This window comes from Schistocerca cancellata, chromosome 5 (assembly GCF_023864275.1).
Source record: "Schistocerca cancellata isolate TAMUIC-IGC-003103 chromosome 5, iqSchCanc2.1, whole genome shotgun sequence".
Lineage (NCBI taxonomy): Eukaryota > Metazoa > Arthropoda > Insecta > Orthoptera > Acrididae > Schistocerca > Schistocerca cancellata.
The window spans coordinates 303183397-303208405 of NC_064630.1; the positions used below are offsets into that span (position 1 = coordinate 303183397).

General features: G+C 43.1%; 1 protein-coding gene across 1 annotated transcript in view; it reads right to left on the reverse strand.

The window, feature by feature from the left end:
• Nucleotides 1-848: 848 nt before the first annotated feature.
• Nucleotides 849-25009, reverse strand: part of LOC126188504 (uncharacterized) — a 186576-nt gene continuing 162415 nt past the window's right edge. Inside the window, exon 3 of the mRNA XM_049930107.1 lies at nucleotides 849-1045. Within this exon, the coding sequence (XP_049786064.1) occupies nucleotides 849-1045 (197 nt within the window). The remainder of the gene's footprint in view (nucleotides 1046-25009) is intronic.

The following is a 25009-nucleotide window of genomic DNA, read 5'->3' on the forward strand; positions in this document are numbered from 1 at the left end:
ATTTCGCTACGTTTTTGAACTTCCACTGCGACAGGTGTGTATCCTCAATCCTTCCTAGTCATGCTGGCAAGGTTTTATGAATTTATTTGTAAAACTATAGACAGTAGAAATTAAAACGTCCTGTGGTGACTCTCCTGCTCCAACTCGGCTCGTTTGACGTCCTATGCCCCTCAAAAGCCAATCAACAGCCAAGATCGCATAACATTTTTTTTTTTGTGTGTAAGACAACCGGTTTCAACAGACTATGCTGTCATCCTGAGGTCTAAAAATCTTTTTTATAAAACATGTACATTTTGCGCTGAACTCACTCACAAGAGGTCAAGTGAATAAAAGTAGCATGTTATAAAACGTTTGTCATCGCTAAAATATTTAAAACATAAAGCGCATTTTGTAACAGGCTATAATACATATTGCTCACACTTGCTTGTCGCGTCGTACAAAAACGGTGCACAATGGCACAATAGTTTATACACTCTGGACATATTCTAAACAGTTGAAATCCACTTTAAAATTGTAAAATGGTTTTGTAACGTGCTATTTTTGTCTGCTTATTATCTTGTACCTGAGGTAGGCGCAAAATGAAGATGTTTTACAACAAAACATTTTAAGACCTGGAGATGATAGCACAGCCTGTTGAAACCGGTTGCCTTAAATAAAGAAATATTTTATGCGATCTCAGCTATTGAATGGTTTTTAATCATCTAGCAATGACAGGGGGATGTGCACCACGGGACACGGTGGAGGCACGGGTGTAAATAGGGATGGTGCGGGATGAGCGGTGGGTTGGCTTTGCCATGCCGGCGGCGCCCGGACGAGGGTGGTCCGGTCGGGCAAGCCGCGGGCTAATTTCACACGGGCCGCGTGTATGTGGGCGGTTGAGTGGAGGCTGTGCGTGGGGGGCAGGAGGGGGAGGGGCGTGTCAGCAGCACGTGCGTGTCGCAACTCAGCGCCGCCGTCACGCGCACGCCGCCGCTGGCGTGGCTGGCTAGTGGCTGTGCAGCTGGTAGCCTAAGCCGGCGCACAGCCCCGCCGCGACCGCCGCCTCCTGCCGACACCGTGACGGGTTACGTACGCTGTCTAGTGTACAGCCCTACCACACTTTGACTCTATAACAACCACGAATATTTCAGCCAAGATCCCACGTAAGTTCTTTAATGGTTGTGCCACTTTCATCAGGTGTTGCCTGAACCGCCTTTTTTTACAGTTTAAGGGTAGAAATAAGCCACACGGAATTTTAACTCATATTTAAGTTTCATGTCGACCTCTGTAGATGAGTAATCATGTCAAAGGACGGCCGTCCGTAGGAACTGGTTTCGGTTCCCAGGACTGTCAGCGATTTCAGATGCGAGGACAGCACTATGACGTCAGTCAAGGAGATACTTGACTGAGTGGTAGTGGCTCCCGGTCACGAAAACTGACAATGGCCAGGAGTGCGGTGGAGGTAACCACAGACGCCAGTGACAGGGGATGGCATGGCATCGGTCGTTACCGATGTGTTCATACTCAAAAGCCCGTACACAATAACACACTTAGAATTTCATTAAAAGTTGAGGAAATGCTGACTGAAAGGTGAAAGTGTGAACAGTAATACACTACTGGCCATTACAATTGCTACACCAAGAAGAAATGCAGATGATAAACGGGTATTCATTGGACAAATATATTATACTAGAAATGACATGTGATTACATTTTCATGCAATTTGGGTGCATAAATCTTGAGAAATCAGTACCCAGAACAACTACCTCTGGCCGTAATAACGGCTTTCATACGCCTGGGCATTGAGTCAAACAGAGCATGGCTGGCGTGTACAGGTACAGCTGCCCATGCAGCCTCAACACGATACCACACTTCATGAAGAGTAGTGACTGGCGTATTGTGACGAGCCAGTTTCTCGGCCACCATTGACCAGACGTTTTCAATTGGTGAGAGATCTGGAGAATGTGGTAGCCAGTGCAGCAGTCGAACATTTTCTGTGTTCAGAAAGGACCGAGAGGACCTGCAACATGCTGTCGTGCATTATACTGCTGAAACGTAGCGTTTCTTAGGAACGAATGAAGGGTACAGCCACGCGTCGTAATACATCTGAAATGTAACGTCCACTGTTCAAAGTGCCTTTAATGCGAACAAGAGGTGACCGAGACGTATAACCAATGGCACCTCATACCATCACGCCGGGTGATATGCCAGTACGGCGATGACGAATACACGCTTCCAATGTGCGTTTACCGCGACGTCGCCAAACACGGATGCGACCATCATGGTGCTGTAAACGGAACCTGGATTCATCCGAAAAACTGACGTTTTGCCATTCGTGCACCCAGGTTCGTCCTTGAGTACAACATTGCAGGCGCTCCTGTCTGTGAAGCAGCGTCAAGGGTAACCGCAGCCGATGTCTCCGTGCTGATAGTTCATACTGCTGCAAACGTCGTCGAACTGTTCGTGCAGATGGTTGTTGTTTTGCAAACGTCCCCATCTGCTGACTCAGGGATCGAGACGTGGCTGCACGATCCGTCACAGCCATGAGGATAAGATGCCTGACATCTCGACTGCTAGTGACACGAGGCCGTTAGGATCCAGCACGGTGTTCCGTAATACCCTCCTGAACCCACCGATTCCATATTCTGCTAACAGTCATTGGATCTCGACCAACGCGAGCAGCAATGTCGCGACACGATAAACCGCAATCGCGATAGGCTACAATCCGACGTTTATCAAAGTCGGAAACGTGATGGTACGCATTTCTCCTCCTTACACGTGGCATCACAACAATGTTTCACCAGGCAATGGCTGTCGCTGTTTCGTAATATAATAGGCCAGCTTTTCAAGACATACAAGCTTAATACAGAGCAAGATGAATCGTTAAATCCTGGGAGCGTCTTTGTGTCTAATACACTAATGCAAGTAACATAAAATTACTCTCAGTCCTTACTAATGACTGACTAAAGAGGCATAAATTAATTCCGTTTTTACACTCCTGGCTGATTTCCCTCTGCGACAAACTCTTCATCTCATTTACATCCACATAATTTCCGGAATCATTTATTATATATACTCCTACGTCTGTTTTTCTCTGCAACTTTTGCAAGCTCCTGCTCCCTCTAGTACGGAGCTGTCTTAAGGCATATCTGCATCTACAGACGTACCTCGCAAGCCACCATACGGTGCGTGGTGGATGGTGCCCAGTACCATTACTAGTGATTACCTTTCCTCCTACACTCGCAAACAGAGAGGGGGAATTCCAAACTGCATCAGCAACCACTGCAACTGGTGTTTGTGTATGAGAAATCGGTTGGAAACTTTCCTCATGTCAGCACATTGTAGGTGTCGCCACCTGCGCCAACCTTGTGTGAATGCTCTGAAAAGCTAATCATTTGCATATCACAGCATCTTCTTCCTGTCGGTTAAATTTCGCGTCTGTAGCACGTCATCTTCGTGGTGTAGCAATTTTATTAGCCAGTAGTGTATATTTTAACTCATATGAGGAGCATATTAATATAAATTAAAATGTACTTGACAAAAGTTACAACGCATCTTTCTAATGGCTGTCGCTGTTTCGTAATATAATAGGCCAGCTTTTCAAGACATACAAGCTTAATACAGAGCAAGATGAATCGTTAAATCCTGGGAGCGTCTTTGTGTCTAATACACTAATGCAAGTAACATAAAATTACTCTCAGTCCTTACTAATGACTGACTAAAGAGGCATAAATTAATTCCGTTTTTACACTCCTGGCTGATTTCCCTCTGCGACAAACTCTTCATCTCATTTACATCCACATAATTTCCGGAATCATTTATTATATATACTCCTACGTCTGTTTTTCTCTGCAACTTTTGCAAGCTCCTGCTCCCTCTAGTACGGAGCTGTCTTAAGGCATATCTGCATCTACAGACGTACCTCGCAAGCCACCATACGGTGCGTGGTGGATGGTGCCCAGTACCATTACTAGTGATTACCTTTCCTCCTACACTCGCAAACAGAGAGGGGGAATTCCAAACTGCATCAGCAACCACTGCAAGTACTATGAGAGTTAGTCGGGAGGTAAGAAAACTTGGATTTCATGGTCGAGGGCCTGCTGATAAGCCACACATGACGCCTGTAAATGCCAAACGACGCCTCGCTTGGTGTAAGGAGCGTAAACATTAAACGACTGAACAGTGGAAAAACGTTGTGTGGAGTGACGAATTACTGTACGCAATGTGGCGATCAGATGGCAGGGTGTGGGTATGGTGAATGCCCGGTGAACGTCATTTGCCAGCAAGTGTAGTGTTAACAGTAAAATTAGAAGGCGGTGGTGTTATGGTATGGTCGTGTTTTCCATGCAGGGGAGTTGCATCCATTGCTGTTTTGCGTGGCACTATTACTGCGGAGGCCTACATTGATGTTTTAAGCACTTTCTTGCTTCCCACTGTTGAAGAGCAATTCGGCGATGGCGTTTGCATCTTTGAAAACGACTGAGCACCTGTTCATACTGCACGGCCTGTGGCAGAGTGGTTACACGACAATAACATCCTTGTAATGGACTAGCCTGCACAGAATCCTGACCTGAATAATATGATACACCTTTGGGATGCTTTGGAACGTCGACGTCGTGCCAGGCCTCACCGACCCTCATCGTTATCTCTCTCCAGTGCAGCATTCCCTGAAGAATGAGCTGCAATTCCCCAAGAAACCATCCAGCACCTGATTGAACGTATGAATGCGACAGCTAAGGTTGGGCAAACATCATATTGAATTCCAGCATTACCGATGGAGGGCGCCACGAACTTCTAAGTCAATTTCAGTCAGTTATCCGGATACTTTTGATCACGTAGTGTATCTTTTCAATAACTGGAGTTTCACGTAGCGTTGAACTGCGTTTTTCAGTAGCTTTCAAAACGAAAGATTAAAATCACGTCTGTTCAGTATGTCAACTGGTTTTACAGGTGTCATTTCTCTGCAAGCACAGCTTTCCTTTCTTGAGAAACAGTCGTCATTATTCCAAATAACTGCTGTTATATTAGTAAGAATGAAATAATTCAGTCTTTAGTTTCCATTAGCTTTTGTTTGCTATGAATATTTATTTGGGTTGTTCGCTGGCGTTTTTTTACTCGTATGTTCCTTTGTTTTTGCTCCAGTTTTGGAACAGATTATTGTGTGCTGAGCAGTTGCGCATTGTCCGCCATTACCATAGTAAACAGAAGTTTCTCACGACTTGCTCAGTACGTTTAGTGAACGTGTATGATTTACTTTTTTACGTTGGTAGGTGTGTGAATACTCATCATATTATTGTTTTTCGGGAATTACTTGAGTGTGTGAGTGTAATGTTCAGTTAAACTGTGGGAAAATTTGAGTAGTCCAGATTTCAGTTGCTTTAAAACTTCAGTGCACGAGAAAATGGAAGAGACGCTTCAGGGTTTAGTGAGTGACAGTAGCTAAAACGGAAAACAATAAATTTGAAACTTTACTGGAGATAGCCAACTAACATTATGATGTTGCTTGCCCCTGAGATACAGTTGCCCCTAAATGTAGTGAATCGACATGACGCTATACTAGCTCTCTCTTTGCTTCCCTACTGGCTCATACCTTCGAGATGGTACTGTTTCGGATGATGTAGCCTCTGATTCTTTATCATCACAACATCTCATAGCCCAGCTGTTGTCTGATGTCACTGTAACGTTAAAGCACTGGCGTGGTTGGATGTTATGAATGACTTAATGACCTGTGCGATCGGTGACATTTCAGTTACTAATAAATATGTATTGACGTAATCTGTATAGGAGCGAGAAATAAGTTGCTGAGATCTTTTTTGGCGGGCTCCCGGACTTACCTACAGTTCTTGTAAACCCTGCAGCTTGTAGACATTTAGCGGTCAGCACAGTACTTTCTGAAACCCTCCTCCAACTTTTAAATATTCCTACCCCATTACACATGGTAACAATTGCTTATAACAAAACCTACCCGATCGACTCCGTAAAGAGAAATCCGTGCAATGGTGGTTGCGGCGTGAGGCTCTGGGTCATGGTGATACGTTAGGATGAGTCATTAAATTGTTTAAACCTTAAATATGCCATCTTAAACGTAGTGATAGTGTGTTAGTTCTGCCTTCTTGAAATTTGGCTTTAGAGGATCGGAGGAGGTTATGTTGGTCATTAAAATTACAACATCATGAAATCAATAAGTTTACCTCTGAGAGATAATAGCCCCTGATGTAGGGAATCCCATGATGCTGTCCGAACTCTCTCCTTTCCCTTCTACGGCCTGTACTGACCTCAGTCTTCCTGATTTATCTGTCTGAAGGCACTCCTGTTGATACCGTTGAGAAACGGAGCAGAAGCTTGTAATTCTGTTTTCAAAAGTTGCGAGACTCTCAGGGGTGTCTGAACGAGTAAACCTCTTGACGGAAAAGAATTTCAACACCCAAAAATAATTAATGTAGAGTAACATCAGAGACTGGGATTACTGATAGTTGGGAGCTCCTACAAGAAGCGCGTTATGGGGCCTCATAGGGAAATGGCTACCAAGAACGGGAAGAGAGCCAATGTGCGCTCTGTGTGGATACCGGGTGGAGTCAATCCAGACGTGGAACAGGTCCTTCGAGACGTCATGAAGATCACAGGATGAAGCCAGCTGCAGGCGTGGGCTCACGTCCGTACCAATGATGTTCGTCACTTTGGATAGGAAGAGATTCTCTCTCGTTTCGAGTGGCTAACAGAAGTGGTAAAAGCTGCCAGGTTTATTTGAGAGATGAAAGCAGAGCTGATCATTTGCAGCATAGTCGACAAGACCGATTGCGGACCTCTGGTACAGAGCTCAGTGGAGGGTCTGAATCAGAGGCTGACCGTTCTGCGACCGTAAGGTTGCAGATTCCTCGACTTTCGCCATAGGGTGGCTGGGTTTCGGGTTCCGCTGAATAGTACAGGTGTCCACTATAAACAGGAGGCGACTGCACGGGTAGCAGGGACTGTGTGGAGTGGACTGGGCGTTTTTTAGGTCAGAATGTCTCGAGAAAACACAAAAAGTGCTTCATTCGTGCTTCGGTCACGAAGGGTGCAGGCCGAACTCAGGAAGAACGTAGATACAGGAACCATCGGTATAACAGTTGTAAATTGTCGTAGCTGTGTTGGGAAAGTAGTGGAGCTCCAAGCGCTAATAGAAAGCACTGATGCTCAAATCGTTATAGGCACTGAAAGCTGGCTGAAGCCGGAGATATGTTCAGCCGAAATTTTGGCGAAGAACCTAACGAAGCTCCGAAAGTGTAGGCTAAACAAACTTGGCGGTGGCGTGTTTGTTGCTGTTAGAAGTAGTTTATCTCGATGGGAAGTTGAAGTAGATATTTACTGTGAGATGGTATGGGCAGAGGATATTGTTGGCAACAGAAATAAAATAATAGTTGGGTCATTTTACCCACCCCCAGTTCAGATGAGAGATTCAAACAAAACATGAGTTTAATTTTAAACACGTACCCGACTCATACAATTACAGTTGGTGGTAACTTTAATTTACCCTCGATATGCAGGCGAAAATACATGTTCAGTTCCACAGGTACGCATAAAAAATCATCCGAAATATTGTTAACTGCATTCTCTGAAAATTATTATTAACATTTATTTCATGGGCCCACGCGAAGTATAAAAGGCTGTGAAAAAACTCTTCACCTCTCAACAACAAAAAATCCTAAGTTAATAACGAGCATTAACATGGATACACGGATTAGTGAACACAGGGTTGTTGTAGCGACCTTGAATATTGTAACCCTCAAACCTATTATTGGGGAAAAATAGACAAAAATTATACCGATCCAATAAGCAGATAAAATACACTTGACACCTTCCTGAGAGACAATCTCCAGTCCTTAGAAATTAACAATGTAGTTTGAATTCAAAAAAATAGTATCGGCAGCAATTGAGAGATTCATACCGAATAAATCAACAAACGAAGGAGCTGATCCTCCTTGGTACACAAAACGGGTCAGAACACTTTTGCAGAAACAACGAAACAAACATGCCAAATTTAAACAGACGCAATCTCCAAGATTGGCAATCTTTTACAGAAGCTCGAAATTTAGCGCGAACTTCACTGCGGGATGCTTATAATAGTTTCCACAACGAAACTTTGTCTCAAATCCGGCAGAATATCCAAAGAGATTCTAGTTGTATGTGAAGTATGCTAGCGGCAAGAAACCTTCAATGCCTTCTCTCTGCGACAGCAATGGAGATACTATCGAAGAAAGAGCTGCCAGAGCAAAGTTACTAAACACAGCCTTCCCAAATGTCTTCACAAAATAAAAGGAAGTAAATATTGCAGAATTCCAATCACGAATTGCTGCCAACATGAGTAACGTAAAAGTAGATATCCTCGGAGTAGTGAAGCAACTTAAATCACTTAATAACAGCAAGTCTTCTGGTGCAGACTGTATACCAATCAGGTTCCTTTTAGAGTGTGCTGATGCAATAGCTCCATACTTAACAGTTATATACAACCGTTCGCTTGACGAAAGATCCATACTCAAAGACTGAAAAGTTGCACAGGTCACACCAAAATTCAAGAAAGGTAGTAGGAGTAATCCACTAAATTACTGCCCCATATCATTAACGTCGATATGCAGCAGTATTTTGGAACGTATATTGTGTTCGAACATTATGAACTGCCTTGAAGAAAACAGTCTACCGTCACACAGTCAATACAGATTTGTAGAAAACATCGTTCCTGTGAAACACAACTAGCTCTTTACTCGCATGAAGTTTTGAGTGTTACTGACAGGGGATTTCAAATTGATTCCGTATTTCTCGACTTCCAGAAGTATTTTGACACTGTACCATATAAGCGGCTTGTAGTGACACTCTTTACTTGTGGAATGCCGTATCAGTTACGTGACTGCCGGCCGCGTTGGCCGAGCGGTTCTAAGCACTTCAGTTCGGAACAGCGCGACTGCTACGGTCGCAGGTTCGAATCCTGCTTCGGGCATGGATGTGTGTGATGTCTTTAGGTTTAAGTAGTTCTAAGTCTAGGGGACTGATGACCTCAGTTGTTAAGTCCCATAGTGCTCAGAACCATTTGAACGATTTAGTTACGTGACAGGATTCGCGATTTCTTGTCAGAGAGGTCACAGTTCGTAGTAACTAACGGAAAGTCACGAGTAAAACAGAAATGATTTCTGGCGTTCTAAAAGGTGTTATAGGCCCTTTGCTGTTCCTTATCTATACAAACGATTTGGGAGACAATCTGAACAGCCGTCTTAGGTAGTTTGCAGATGACGCGGTCGTTTATCGACTGCTAAAGTCATCCGATGACAAAAACAAATTACATGACAATTCAGAAAACATATCTGTATGTTGCGAAAATTGGCAATTGACCCTAAATAACGAAAAATGTGAGGTCACCCATATGAGTGCCGAAAGGAATACGTTTAACTTAGATCACACGATAAAGCAGTCAAATTTAAAGGCCTTAAATGCGTCTAAATAACCAGGAATTACAATTACGAGTAACTTAAGTTGGAAGGAACACGTAGAAAATGTTGTGAGGAAGTCTAACAAAAGACTGCGTTTCGTTGGCAGGGCACTTAGATATAACAAATCTACTAAGAAGAGTTCCTACACTACGCTTGTCCGTCCTCTTTTAGGATTCCGTACTGCTACGCGATGTGGGATCCTTACCAGATAGGAAAGACGAAGTACAATGAAAAAGTTCAAGACAGGACAGATCGTTTTGTATTATCGCGAAATAGGGAGAGAGTGTCACAGAATGACGCAGGGTTGTGGATGGACGTCGTTAAAAGATAGTCGTTTTTCGTTTCGGGGGAATCTTCACAGGAAATTTGAATTACCAGCATTCTCCTCGGAATGTGAAAATATTTTGTTGACGCCGACCTTCATAGGGAGAAGCGATCATCATGATAAAATAAGGGATATCAGAGCTCGTACGGAAAGATATAGACCTTCGTTCTTACCGCACGCTGCGCTAGATTGGAATAACAGAGAGTTGTGAAGGTGCGTCGATGAACCCACTGCCAGGCACTTAAATCTGAAATCCAGAGCATCCATGAAGATGCAGATGTAGTTGTAGCTGTAGACTAGACCATTTAGGGAACACATTTGTCTAGGTATATGGTGCAATATCACAGGATAATGTAAGCGCGAGATACGTTATTGCAAATAATTGGTACAATAATAACCAGTGTAGCCTCCGCAATGTTGAACGCAAGCATTCAAACGTGCATGCATTGTGTTGTGTAAGCGTCCGATGTCAGTTTGGAGACTTGGTCGGTCAATACAGAAACAGTTAATACTGTTTGTGGGTGATGTTGGACTTGTCATACGATGATGTCTCTTATGTTTTTGAATGAAGATATATGTAGTGGCCAAGGTAACATGTCGACACTCTAAAGAGCATTTTGGGTTACAACAGCGGTGCGAGTGTTAACCAGTTGGAAACAATCTCTGGAATGCTGTTCGTGTATGGCAGCAGAAAAGATCGAATCACCAGACTGACGTTCAATTTTGCAGTCAGTGGGATAACCACGAGAGTGCTTGTGCGGTCATATGAAATCGCAGCCCATATTATAACTCTAAGTGTTTGCGCAATGAATCTACCTCGCAAACAGATTGATTGCAGTATCTCGACTGCCTCCTAATTAACACACCTTCATCACTGTCACAGAACCATCTTTCACCAGAAAACACAACAGACCTCCACCCAGCCCTCCAACGAGCTTTCTCTTGACACTACCGAAGTCGGAAATACCAGTGGTTTGGGGTCAGTGGAATTCATGCTACAGGGCATCTGGCTCAGAGCTGTCCCTGACGTAGCCGATTTGTAACGGATCGGTGTGTCACTGTGGAGCCAACTTCTGGTGAAATTGCTGCTACAGAAGTACGATGCACCACAGCCATACGGGTAACAAGACGGCCTTCCTTCTCGGTATTGCGACGTGGACATCTGAAGTCCGGTCTTCTTGCGACCGTACTTTCTCTTGACCACCACCGCCGGCAGTCATGCACGATGGCTACATCCCTGGTAAGTCTTTGCGCAACAGCGCAGAAGGAACATGAAGCTTGTCATGGAACTATTATACGTCCTCGTTCAAACTCAATGAAGTACTGACAATGACTTCTTTAACACCTTAAAAGCCTTCATGACGAACATCGATTCACCACATCCTATCTCAAAGGCAATTGTCACTCACGACCGGTACAGCGTGCATTTGAAGTAAACCTGATTTGCCTGTGTTGCTTGGCCCTTAAACCGGCCCTAGGTGGAGGAAGTGTGTAATATTCCAAGTTTTACTTGGAACTATTGGCTGCTTAAAGAGAAAATAATTGAAGAAAAATGTCTTTTGTTGCTGATTAGTAATATTACTATGAAGTTTAATGCTTCATTTTCACTAAGCCTACTCACGAATTTACAACATTTTAAGTATGTGCAGAAGTGCAGCAAAATGACAGGAAGATAATTTTACAGGGGAAGAGGGTGTGAGCGCAGGTTTTGCCAGTTCTGCCACTGGCCCAAGATCACGTCGATGCAAGGCAGTGTACCGGTACAAGGTTTCGATAAACGTACAACAAAAACGGGAGCTACTAACTGTAGATTTACCAATTTTTCTCCAGCGTAAATCATACTACGGATACATACGAAATTATACGAACGTACAACAAAGGAAGCAGACGATTAAGTGTCGATGCCGACTGGCCGAGCGATTTGTCTATACAAGGCATCAAAGCGCATGTAAACGGTTGATACTCCTACGTGACATCTGATTTTTGACTCGTGGGGAAATAGTTCTCACTCATGACACTATTTCCGGAAGTCATATCTACTCGTATTAACACATTGTGTTTCCTATCGTTCCACTACGGTAAACTTTTTACATAAATATTCACTGGACAGTCCTTTTTCAGCTTCATTCTGACTCATGTCAATGGTTCGACATATTCTCTGTTTAATTGTTAAGCTCACTGTCTTACCCAAACGTATTCTTTGCTTAGATTTCTGTCCTTACAATGTTGAATGAGTGGCCAAAGAAACTGGTACGCCTGTCGCTACAGAGCACGCACAAGTGCCGCATGGACTCGGCTAATGTCTGAAGTACTGCTGGAGGGAACTGACCATACACTCGATCTACCCCCACCCCTGGGTCCCCTGGTCACAAGGTCGCATGGCGCCTGTGACGCTGAGATAGTTGGCTTTTAGAAATGAAAAAATCCGTTATATTCTTTCACGTTATCGTTTATCACCAGATTATATTTTTCACAACTCAGAAGATGTACTTATGTTGCGAGAAATTGTAATAGAAGCTTCTATGTTTGGAAGAAAGTTTCGTAATTCAGAAAGGAAACCTTGGAATGAATTATGTTCAAATGGTTCAAATGGCTCTGAGCACTATGGGACTTAACAGCTGTGGTCATCAGTCCCCTAGAACTTAGAACTACTTAAACCTAACTAACCTAAAGACATCACACACATCCATGCCCGAGGCAGGATTCGAGCCTGCGACCGTAGCAGTCGCGCGGTTCCGGACTGCGCGCCTAGAACCGCGAGAACACCGCGTCCGGCAATGAATTATGTATATTAATAATGAGTGATATGGAGCCTTTCAATTTCTTTATCACCAAGAATCCTGCAGGGTATTCCATAAATCCGTAAGGGTATGAGGGGGGAAGACCTGTTCTGAACAGCACGTTGCAAGCCGTCCCAGATATGCTTAATAACGTTCATGTCTGCGGCGTTCGGTGCCCAGTGGAAGTATTTAAACTCAGAAGCGTGTTCCTTGAGCCACTCTGCAGCAATTCTGGACGTGAAGCGTGTCGCATTGTCCTGCTGAAATTTCCCAGGTCTGTAAAAATTCGCAATGGACATGAACGGATGCTGGTGTCGTATCTAGACGTATGCGAAGTCCCATATCACTCCACCTGCACACTCCCCTTACCATTACAGAGCCTCGTTGAGTCATCAAAGGTACACGAGTGGCCCATCGGCTCCAAAAGTCCATATCGATGATGTTTCGTTGAATGGTTCGCACACTGACACTTGATGATGGCCCAGCATTGAAATCCACAGCAATATATGGAAGGGTTGTATTTCTGTCACGTTCTACATCTACATCTACATCTACATCCATACTCCGCAAGCCACCTGACGGTGTGTGGCGGAGGGTCCCCTGAGTACCTCTATCGGTTCTCCCTTCTATTCCAGTCTCGTATTGTTCGTGGAAAGAAGGATTGTCGGAATGCTTCTGTGTGGGCTCTAATCTCTCTGATTTTATCCTCATGGTCTCTTCGCGAGATATACGTTGGAGGAAACAATATACTGCTTGACTCTTCGGTGAAGGTATGTTCTCGAAACTTCAACAAAAGCCCGTACCGAGCTACTGACGTTGAATGATTCTCTTCAGTCTTCGTTGGTCCCGTTCTTGCAGGATAATTTTCCGGCCACAGCGATGTCGGAGATTTGATGTTTTACCGGATTCCTGATATTCACTGTACACTCGTGAAATTGTCGTACGGGTAAACCCCACTTCATCGCTACCTCGAATATGCTGTGTCCCATAGCTCGTGCGCTGACTATAACACAACTTTCAAACTCAGTTAAATCTTGATAACCTGCGATTTCAGCAGCAGTAACCGATGTAACAAATGCGCCAGACGCTTGTTGTCTTTTGTAGGCGTTGCCGACCGAAGCGTCATATTCTGCCTGTTTACATATCTCTGTATTTCATTGCGGATGCGTATACCAGTTTCTTTGGCTCTTCATTGTATCTCATCAGAATCAATTCTTATTAGGAATAATAATATAAAGAACAATGAAACTGCCAGTTATCCTACACTGGAACAATGTCTAATCTTAAATCCTGAAATAAGAATATGGAGACAGGCTGCAGCAAGTTAATTGTGTTCACAATGTTTCGTGAAATGTTGTATAGGACGTCGGAATAAGTACGTACGTCAAGACAAAATCTTTCAACCTTCAACGTTGATATTCCCTATTTGACTTTGATACATATTTCTGTTCCAGTTTGTACAATTAACTAAATAGAAGTTTGGGATCCTTAATTTATTCGCTTACGGGAATATGTCTGCCAGTTTCCCCCTTAAAATCTTAAATACTTGAAGTGTGAGGTAGTAGGAGTACTCTCGAGACTTACAATTAGAAGTATTGGGGTCGGTGACTCACACTGCTCAGCACTCTGTGACGCTACAACGCAGTCCTTGCTATGAATTTTTTCGCTTACTTAACACTTGAATCTGTTTGTATACGATGTATTGCCTAGTGTAAATATGTATTGTAAATACTATGTTTAAATTATGTAATATTTAACACTGGCGAGTCAGGGTATATTTAGTTAACGTTGAAGTCAGAGAGATTGTTTTGTCGCGCCTCTGAGCAGGTAGTAGTAGCAGTGACTGTGCTTTTGTCTGAAGTTGAAAAGTTAATAACAATCACTTTATAATCGAAGTGTTGCAGTTACATTCCACCCGACAATAACACCAAGTAGGTTCATTCCAATCCTTACCTTATTGAACCGAGTGTGTCACGCCATTATCAAGAGAAAATATGTTAATTATGAAATTATTTGCATAGACGGTGAAGAGTAAATTTCAGACTGGTTATAGTAGTTAATTGTTGCACTTAATAAGCTTACGCAACCCATAGTAACTTAGTAATAGACTGAAGTAATAAATTTGATCATTAAGACTTATTTCAAAGCATATTCAGCTGAAGTTAATTCAAGGATATTTCATGAAACTATAAATCTTATTCCACCTGACAATCCCCCAATTAATGAATTATTATCAGTCAAAACATAGTTAATCAATTATTGGTAATATATTTCATTATCAGTAGATTAAACTGTGCAAAGTACCTAATTTTAAAGACAGAATGACAGTCCATTATTCAAAATCTTGATAGATAATTATCTGTGTTGTCAGCATTGCACTTAGCTGACAAATTATGAACAAAGTAAGTGTAGTTAGATTGTTATGACATTGTTTTATATGACTACTGAACCTGACACAGCACTTACGTAAGAGTCCCCGTTCCACCTGCTGCGCTACAAACAGGTAAACGTTATTTTTGACACAATTATTCACGTACTTACCAGTACTGTCGCTCATCAACTGAGCTGGCGACCGATTTTTTAATTGCTTTTACAACTTAATCATTTCTTTCTGCAAAGTTTCCACTGGCAAAATTTATTTCCAAATTATTTCCATTGTTTCATTTACCGATCGTTATTGAATGAAATTACTCATTCAATAACGATCAAGTTATAACGTCTTGTGTTTCCCGCAGAATAATCATTATTTACTTCGGATTCGGATGCCTTATGCCGACGCGGGTCAAAATTCATAATTCACGGTCATTGTCAACTTGTAATTTCGCAAATCCCGGGAAGCAGGGGGGTGTTATAACTCGCTACAGCAGTTGGCTTTGGAAGTCTTCTCGTTGGGTACGAATTAATTGGACGCCAGGACAGAGGGTATGACTCGTCTGCATGTTCTAATACGTCTGCCCTCCTATTGGTGAGCTCTGCAGCTACTCCATGGCATGGATGACGATTCAAAACTTGTAGAGATGTATTATCTACTGGTATGCGTCCTTGTCCTGTATGTCTTCTTGTTTTCGAGCAGTCCTGTTCTGGAACCCTGGATGCGTTCGTAGCTACATAACACGGAAATACGATTTATTTTATGTCTAATATCTGTATTATTGCTTTACATTACATCTCAAAGCTTTATACAACTAACTATCTGAACTGGTTATCGCTGAGGGGTTTCTGTATATTCTATGGTTCTTGCTTTGTGTACATGCACTGTTACGCAATACAGGGTGCATCGTCGATGGTTACGATGTCTATGTTTGTACTGTGTCTGCATGATCACAATACAATATTCTTGAGACATGCATGCATGTCTGAAGGAGATTGCAGTGTAAAAATGCAGATTCTGTATAAACAGAGACATTGTAACAATCAGTAACGTATCCCTGCCTGTGAGGGCTAAAACGGCAATATAATTTTTGTGTACCTCTACGAGAATTATGAATATTGTCCAAGCATATGTACTGTGATCACTTGACATATGGAAGCAGGGACTGGTTCTGAAGGCGTGCTCGGGTAGCCGAAATGGTTAAGGCGACCGCCCGCGATAAGCCGGATGTCCAAGTTCGAGTTCCGGTCCTGCACAAATTTTACTGTGTCGCAAATTGTTGACAGCAATGCATAGCTGCGGAATGGGCATTTATTTTGTATTAATAAGTACAGAGTGATTATAATTAAACTGGTAGAAGCCGACCTCTGGGAAGATCAGTTTGGATTCAGTAGAAATTTTGGAACACGTGAGGCAATACTGACCTTGCGACTCATCTTAGAAGAAAAATTAAGAAAAGGCAAACCTACGTTTCTAGCATTTGTAGACGTAGAGAAAATTTTTGACCATGTTGACTGGAATACTCTCTTTCAAATTCTGAAGGTGGCAGGGGTAAAATACAGGGAGCGAAAGGCTATTTACAATTTGTACAGAAACCGGATGGCAGTTATAAGAGCCGAGGGGCATGAAAGGGAAGCAGTGGTTGGGAAGGGAATGAGACAGGTTTGTAGCCTATCCCATATGTTATTCAATCTGTATATTGAGCAAGCAGTAAAGGAAACAAAAGAAAAATTCGGAGTAGGTATTAAAATCCATGGAGAAGAAATAAAAACTTTGAGGTTCGCCGATGACATTGTAATTCAGTCAGAGACAGCAAATGACTTGGAACAGCAGTTGAACGGAATGGACAGTGTCTTGAAAGGAGGATATATAATGAACATCAACAAAAGCAAAACGAGGATAACGGAATGTAGTCGAATAAGTCTGGTAATGCTGAGGGAATTAGATTAGGAAATGAGACACTTAAAGTAGTAAAGCAGTTCTGCTATTTGGGGAGCAAAATAACTGATGATGGTCGAAGTAGAGAGGATATAAAATGTATACTGGCAATGGCAAGGAAAGTGTTTCTGAAGTAGAGATATTTGTTGACATAGGGTATAGATTTAAGTGTCAGGCAGTCGTTTCTGAAAGTATTTGTATGGAGTGTGGCCATGTATGTAAGTGAAACATGGATGATAAATAATTTGGACAAGAAGAGAATAGAAGCTTTCGAAATGTGGTGCTACAGAAGAATGCTGAAGATTAGATGGGTAGATCCCATAACTAATGAGGAGGTACTGAGTAGAATTGGGGAGAAGAGGAGTTTGTGGCACAACTTGACAAGAAGAAGGAACCGGTTGGTAGGACATGTTCTGAGGCATCAAGAGATCACAAATTTAGCATTGGGGGCCAGCGTGGATGGTAAAAATCGTAGGGGGAGACCAATAGATGAATGCACCAAGCAGATTGAGAAGGAAGTAGGTTGCAGTAAGTACTGGGAGATGAAGAAGCTTGCACAGGATAGAGTAGCACGGAGAGCTGCATCAAACCAGTCTCAGGACTGAAGACCACAACAACAATTTGCGAGGCCTCCCGTGAAAATCGAGTGATCGTACGACAACGAATCTTTGTGGAAGCACTTGTAGGGATATGACGAAGAGAAATTGAAAGAAACTCATTTTAATTTCCAAAAAATAGGGTAACGTTTGTTTCTTGCATATAATGTTTAATGTCCAGGTCACAAACGTTGTCCCATGTGACGACCATCTGCATCTACAGAACCCGGGATCCGTACTATAGATTACATTTCATAATTGTCCGCAGAAGTTTTAGAATGGTGGACCACGGAATGTCCAGCTGCCTTGACATAGCTTGTGCACTGTATGAAGATAGCACATTGCGTGCAGGATTCTCATCCATGGCAACAATAACTTCCTCAACAATTTTTTGCGCAACTGACCGTCCGCCTCTTTCAACAGAAATTCCCAGATTACCAGTTAATTCGAAATTCCCAATCACGTTCGATGCCCAAGGGGGACCTCTCCGTATTTCTTTAACGTATCTATACTTGCGAATAGCCACACCATTATTGCTGTTGTTTTCATACAACAGCTTTTCGAGTAAATCCTTGCTCACCTTGTCCAGATTCACTAACTGTCTGCAGTAGTAATGCACACTAACCCCTGTACTTCAACCTCACGTCGCCTTACCAACACCGGCGCCTAACTGCAAGTCATGACATTTATGCAGCTAACAACGCAAATCCTACTAAGTACAGTCTGAAAATCCTTCGTATGAAGTTTGTTACCGATACGATGAATGGTATTCCTTCCACACTGGATCAAGTAGCAAAAGATAATTATAATCATCCTGAATATTGTGGGTAGTAGATCTTTTGGTCTGAAAATGGTGTTTGCTTTGAGCAATATGTTTTCATCAGATGACGTGTATTTAACTTCTGTTACACATTTTGATCAAAGATTTATATTTAATCATATGGAGTTAATGAAATTTAAATTTCGTTGATGTAAGAAATGGTATGAGAGAATATTTTAAGATACTTTGAAGGTCACATCCGACACTAATGAAACAATTTTTATAGTAAGTAGTATTGATAAATCAAGTGCAACTAAATTTAAGGAGTATTACTTGTACTGTTTTCAAACATTACTAAAAGAGAATGCTCCAAATATGCGAGGATTTGAGCTTCCTATGAGTGTCTGCAAGAGAAATTTCAGCTGCAGCCAGAGCCTGAATATCTCAGTTGTTGTAAATGGCTCACTTTTCCAGCTCGTCAGCTTCTAGTAATAGACATTTAATGAATGATTGATAGTCTGACTCTCGCTAGCCATTTCAACTTGCAGAGCATCATTTGTAACCCGTGTTTAAATGGGGTCGACTGTTTAAAACTTGGATCGCGTCCATCACCCTGCTTTCAATCCACCACACTGTGCATTCTCGACAAGAAGACATTTTTGCATAACTTCTGAATTTTAACTCCTGTGCTCCGTACTGGAAGTACTGAGGCCACAAATATTTACATGTCTTACCGCTAATGTATAATGTACGCAGTAATTGAACAAACAACTGTTTCAACTTTAGTAAAACTAAAAATTTTAAAATAGACGTTTCGGCTCGAAGTGTCTGTTGCCTGCGGAGGACAAGGCCTCATAAAAATAAAAGATTTCGTTTACATGTGAATCAGACGTCACATTTGATTTCCCGTCGGATATTGTCTCGGAAGATTAAGAGAGGAGTGTGGAAATGTGTATGATGTGAATTGTCATGGCGTAATTTCTGCAGTGTTTCACAGAAATTTTTTAGCGTTAAAATATTATACCATCTTATACAAAGTTTAAATAGATTACAAGGAAAATATTTAATTTGCTAGAGTAATTTGATTAGACGTACGTAAGAGTACAGACGTTGGTGAGAAAGAAAGCAACGCAAAAGTCAGAGTTCTGATGATGTTGAGGCCACATACTTGCGAAGTACTTGCCGATGGGGCAAAAGTGGCGAAAGAGCTCGATTGCGACCGTGGTTACGTAATCTTACGATTTTTCCCAATGATTAGAATTTCCTCAAATGGCTTCTATATCTATATCAACATCTGCATACACATCCCGCGAGACACTGTATGGTGCGTGGTGAAGGGTACCACGCACCACAAACTAGTTATTTCCTTTCCTGTGCAACTCACACATAGTATGAGGAAAAAACGACATTCTACACTGCTAGACATTAAAATTGCTACACCACGAAGATGACGTGCTACAGACGCGAAATTTAACTGACAGGAGGAAGATGCTGTGATATGCAAATGATTAGCTTTCATAGCATTCACACAAGAATGGCTCCGATGGCCACACCTACAACGTGCTGACATGAGGAAAGTTTCCAACCGATTTCCCATACACAAACACCAGGCGTTGCCTGGTGAAACGTTGTTGTGATGCCTCGTGTAAGGAGGACAAATGCGAATTTCATAAATGTCGGATTAAAGCCTATCGCGATTGCGGTTTACCGTATCGCGACATTGCTGCTCGCGTTGGTCGAGATCCAATGACTGTTAGCAGAATATGGAATCGGTGGGTTCAGGTGGGTAATACGAAACGTCGTGCTGGATCCCAACGTCCTCGTATCACTAGCAGTCGAGATGACAGGCATCTTATCCACATGGTTGTAACGGATCGTGCAGCCACGTCTCGATTACGGAGTCAACAGATGGGGACCTTTGCAAGACAACGACCATCTGCACGAACAGTTGGATGACGTTTGAAGCAGCATGGACTATCAACTCGGAGACCATGGCTGCAGTTACCCCTGACGCTGCATCACAGACAGGAGCGCCCGCGATGGTGTACTCAAGGACGAACCTTGGTGCACGAATGGCAAAATGTCATTTTTTCGGATGAATCCAGGTTCCGTTTACAGCATCATGATGGTCACATCCGTGTTTGGCGACATCGCGATGAACGCACATTGGAAGCGTGTATTCGTCATCGCCATACTGGCGTATTACCCGGCGTGATGCTATTGGGTGCCATTGGTTACACGTCTCGGTCACCTCTTGTTCGCTTTGACCGCACTTTCAACAGTGGACGTTACATTTCAGATCATTACGACCCGTGGCTCTACGCTTCATTCGATCCCTTCGAAATCCTACATTTCAGCAGGATAATGCACGACCGCATGTTGCAGGTCCTGTACGGGCCTTTCTGGATACAGAGGTCTCCAGATCTCTCACCAATTGAAAACGTCTGGTCAATGGTGGCCGAACAACTGGCTCGTCACAATACTCCAGTCACTACTCTTGATGAACTGTGGTATCGCGTTGAAGCTACATGGGCATCTGTACTTGTACACGCCATCCAAGCTCAGTTTGACTCAATGCCCAGGCGTATCAAAGCCGTTATTACGGCCAGAGGTGCTTGTTCTGGGTACTGATTTCTCGGGATCTATGCGCCCAAACTGTGTGAAAATGTTATCACATGTCAGTTCTATTATAATGTATTTGTCTAAAGATTATCCATTTATCATCTGCATTTCTTCTTGGTGTAGCAATTTTAATAGCCAGTAGTTTATTTTCCTCCGTACGAGGCCTAACCTTTCTGATCTTATTTTCGTAAGCGAAATCTACGATGGTGCCAGTAGAATCGCTCTGCAGTCAGCCTCAATTGCCGGTTCTCTGAATTTTGTCAGTAGTGTCTGCTCTCCAGTGTTTCCCATTTCTGTTTCCGCACCATCTCCGTAATACTCGCATGTTGTTCGAAGCATCGGTAACAAATGTAGCAGCCAGCCTCTGAAGTGCTTCGATGTCTTCTTGGTGTGGATCCCAAACACTCTAACAGTACTCAACAATGGGTCGCCCTAGTCTCTTTGAGAGTGAACCACACTTTCCCAAAGCTCGCTGATAAACTCAAGTCGACCAGTCTCTTCCCCTACTACAGTCCTTATGTGCTCATTTTATTTCCTATTGCCTTGCAACGTTACCTCTAGATACTTAAACACTGTGTCTGTTTCAATCAGGATACCACTGATACTGTACTCTACCCTTGTGCGTTTGTTTTTCCTACTGAACTCCATTAACTTACATTTTTTTTTTTTTTTACATTCCTACACTTAGCACTCCATCTTATAGCGTTCACCGCCCTACATACTTCTTCAACATGTAAACTCAAATAGCAATAGTGAACTACAAATAAAAAACATGACAATCGTTAAATAAACCCATAGCAACCGGAATACAAATTTGCTATACAAAACCGCCACGATCTTACGCACCAATCTACACTCCTGGAAATTGAAATAAGAACACCGTGAATTCATTGTCCCAGGAAGGGGAAACTTTATTGACACATTCCTGGGGTCAGATACATCACATGATCACACTGACAGAACCACAGACACATAGACACAGGCAACAGAGCATGCACAATGTCGGCACTAGTACAGTGTATATCCACCTTTCGCAGCAATGCAGGCTGCTATTCTCCCATGGAGACGATCGTAGAGATGCTGGATGTAGTCCTGTGGAACGGCTTGCCATGCCATTTCCACCTGGCGCCTCAGTTGGACCAGCGTTCGTGCTGAACGTGCAGACCGCGTGAGACGACGCTTCATCCTGTCCCAAACATGCTCAATGGGGGACAGATCCGGAGATCTTGCTGGCCAGGGTAGTTGACTTACACCTTCTAGAGCTTGTTGGGTGGCACGGGATACATGCGGACGTGCATTGTCCTGTTGGAACAGCAAGTTCCCTTGCCGGTCTAGGAATGGTAGAACGATGGGTTCGATGACGGTTTGGATGTACCGTGCACTATTCAGTGTCCCCTCGACGATCACCAGTGGTGTACGGCCAGTGTAGGAGATCGCTCCCCACACCATGATGCCGGGTGTTGGCCCTGTGTGCCTCGGTCGTATGCAGTCCTGATTGTGGCGCTCACCTGCACGGCGCCAAACACGCATACGACCATCATTGGCACCAAGGCAGAAGCGACTCTCTTCGCTGAAGACGACACGTCTCCATTCGTCCCTCCATTCACGCCTTTCGCGACACCACTGGAGGCGGGCTGCATGATGTTTGGGCGTGAGCGGAAGACGGCCTAACGGTGTGCGGGACCGTAGCCCAGCTTCATGGAGACGGTTGCGAATGGTCCTCGCCGATACCCCAGGAGCAACAGTGTCCCTAATTTGCTGGGAAGTGGCGGTGCGGTCCCCTACGGCACTGCGTAGGATCCTACGGTCTTGGCGTGCATCCGTGCGTCGCTGCGGTCCGGTCCCAGGTCGACGGGCACGTGCACCTTCCGCCGACCACTGGCGACAACATCGATGTACTGTGGAGACCTCACGCCCCACGTGTTGAGCAATTCGGCGGTACGTCCACCCGGCCTCCCGCATGCCCACTATACGCCCTCGCTCAAAGTCCGTCAACTGCACATACGGTTCACGTCCAAACTGTCGCGGCATGCAACCAGTGTTAAAGACTGCGATGGAGCTCCGTATGCCACGACAAACTGGCTGACACTGACGGCGGCGGTGCACAAATGCTGCGCAGCTAGCGCCATTCGACGGCCAACGCCGCGGTTCCGTGTCCGCTGTGCCGTGCGTGTGATCATTGCTTGTACAGCCCTCTCGCAGTGTCCGGAGCAAGTATGGTGAGTCTGATACACCGGTGTCAATGTGTTCTTTTTTCCATTTCCAGGAGTGTATTTACAGGAACGAGTCAGTCGTCAATAAACCTTTGAGTACCAGTGATTTCTGCCTGAAACCAACATTTTATTGATTTTGTTTTTAAGTACTACCTTTAGTAAGAAACCATCAGTGCTGTTGCAAGACCGAGACATCTGTCTATTTATCTGAGGCACTACCGCTTTTATGAATGGCTTCGAAATGAGTTCACTGGGGAACTATGCATTGCTGACAAAAAATTTATTAAATGTCAGACCCATTTTTGCTTTTTATTTAGGACTGTAATCTCTTATAGGTATTCTGATTTCATGTAAGTTCATAGATATATGATTGTGTCTAGGAAGAATGGTAAATAGTTTTCAGATACATCCCATGATATGATGGACGGTTGACCTAGTGGTTCCAAGGTGAAACCACCTGTTTAAAACAACTAGGTGTTAACTTTTTGCCAATTTTTCCTTGAATTCCTTGCTTTGCTTGCTATGATAAAGGTTAATGATGCAAAAATTTTTAATATTATTTCCAAAGTGAAGCCATCTTCTTAAACCAGAGGTTGAAAATACCGCTTCGTTTGTAAATTTCTTTTATTATCACGACCAGTTTCGGGATCTCATAAGTCCATCCTCAGGTGTTGCAACTGTGCTGTGGTCCCCGAGCGCCGCGGTGGGAGTGTACTAGGGACAGTGTGCTATTTTCTCCTTAAAACATCTGAGCATGTACTCTTTGCTGATTTCTTGTATTATTCGATTTTTATCGGATAACAAAGCTTAATATTGTTAAAAGAAATATTTTTTTTTTCATTTTGTTGGACCTCTGAGATTTAGAAAGAAAAACCGTTATTGATTCACATCATAGTTTCTTTGACTGCACTTTTAATGTTACCACCCTTGGTTTTAATTTCACCGAATGTTGTTTTGACTTGCATGTATGCTGAGTCACTCATTCCGACAGTCATTCCTTTTTCCGATTTCTTCACATTTTTCATACATCCATATAGTTTTACCTTCCCTGTGTAACAACAACGACTCTGTAACCTTGTACATATAATTAATTCTTCCCATCTGATTTTTTAATAAACTTGTGTAACTGATGTTCTGATTTCAATTTTTTTTGTTTCATGCCATTGTGTTAAGAAAACTGTAAATAAGTTTCAATGTGAATATTAATGTTTATGTCAAATTTCAAGTTATATTGTAATAGAATTGAAATGTAACAAATGTTGAAACTGTTGTAAGATGTTTAAAATTGTAACTGTGCGTCTGGTCCATACGTAGGCAATGTGTTAGGATATGTAGAATGCAAACTCTTGGGTGAATACCCGGTCTGTCAGGGAGCGGTAAAAGGTGGATGGCAGGCGAGCGCGGGAAAATGTACACAGGACTGTACGGCACAACGGGCACAGTTGTTGTTGGAGTTTGGCATTGGTTTGAGCAACACCTTCTGGAGCGAGGAGGCTCTCTTGGAAGACATAGCTTCACTGAGCCTCGGGTATGCTGTTCCAACGCCCACGCAGCATGGCAAATTTCCATAGGCACTAAATGGAAAAGTATTGCGACCTTAAGAAGAATTAAAGTGCCGATAGATCAAGAGCCATAGCTGTGGTTGTATGTGTGCTCTGTGCCTCGCCATCTCGCCGCCCGCCAACCGCCGCATCGATACTAGCAGGTTGGAACTTTTAGTACTGTATTCGTGTGGATTAGAGAGTGAACTGTGTTTGTTTGGTGCAATAATAACCCAAATTTTACCAGAAATTCCCCATCATTTAATTATCCTCACAACTAACCTAGACAGGGTCCTTTCCTAATGTTGTGCAATCCGAGTGTTCCGAAATGAAATTTAAAATTTGTGTTAATAATAATTATTTGCGGAACTAGCTATGTTAGAATGGTGTTTAAAGAAATGTTTTGTTAATTAACCAGTAAATGAA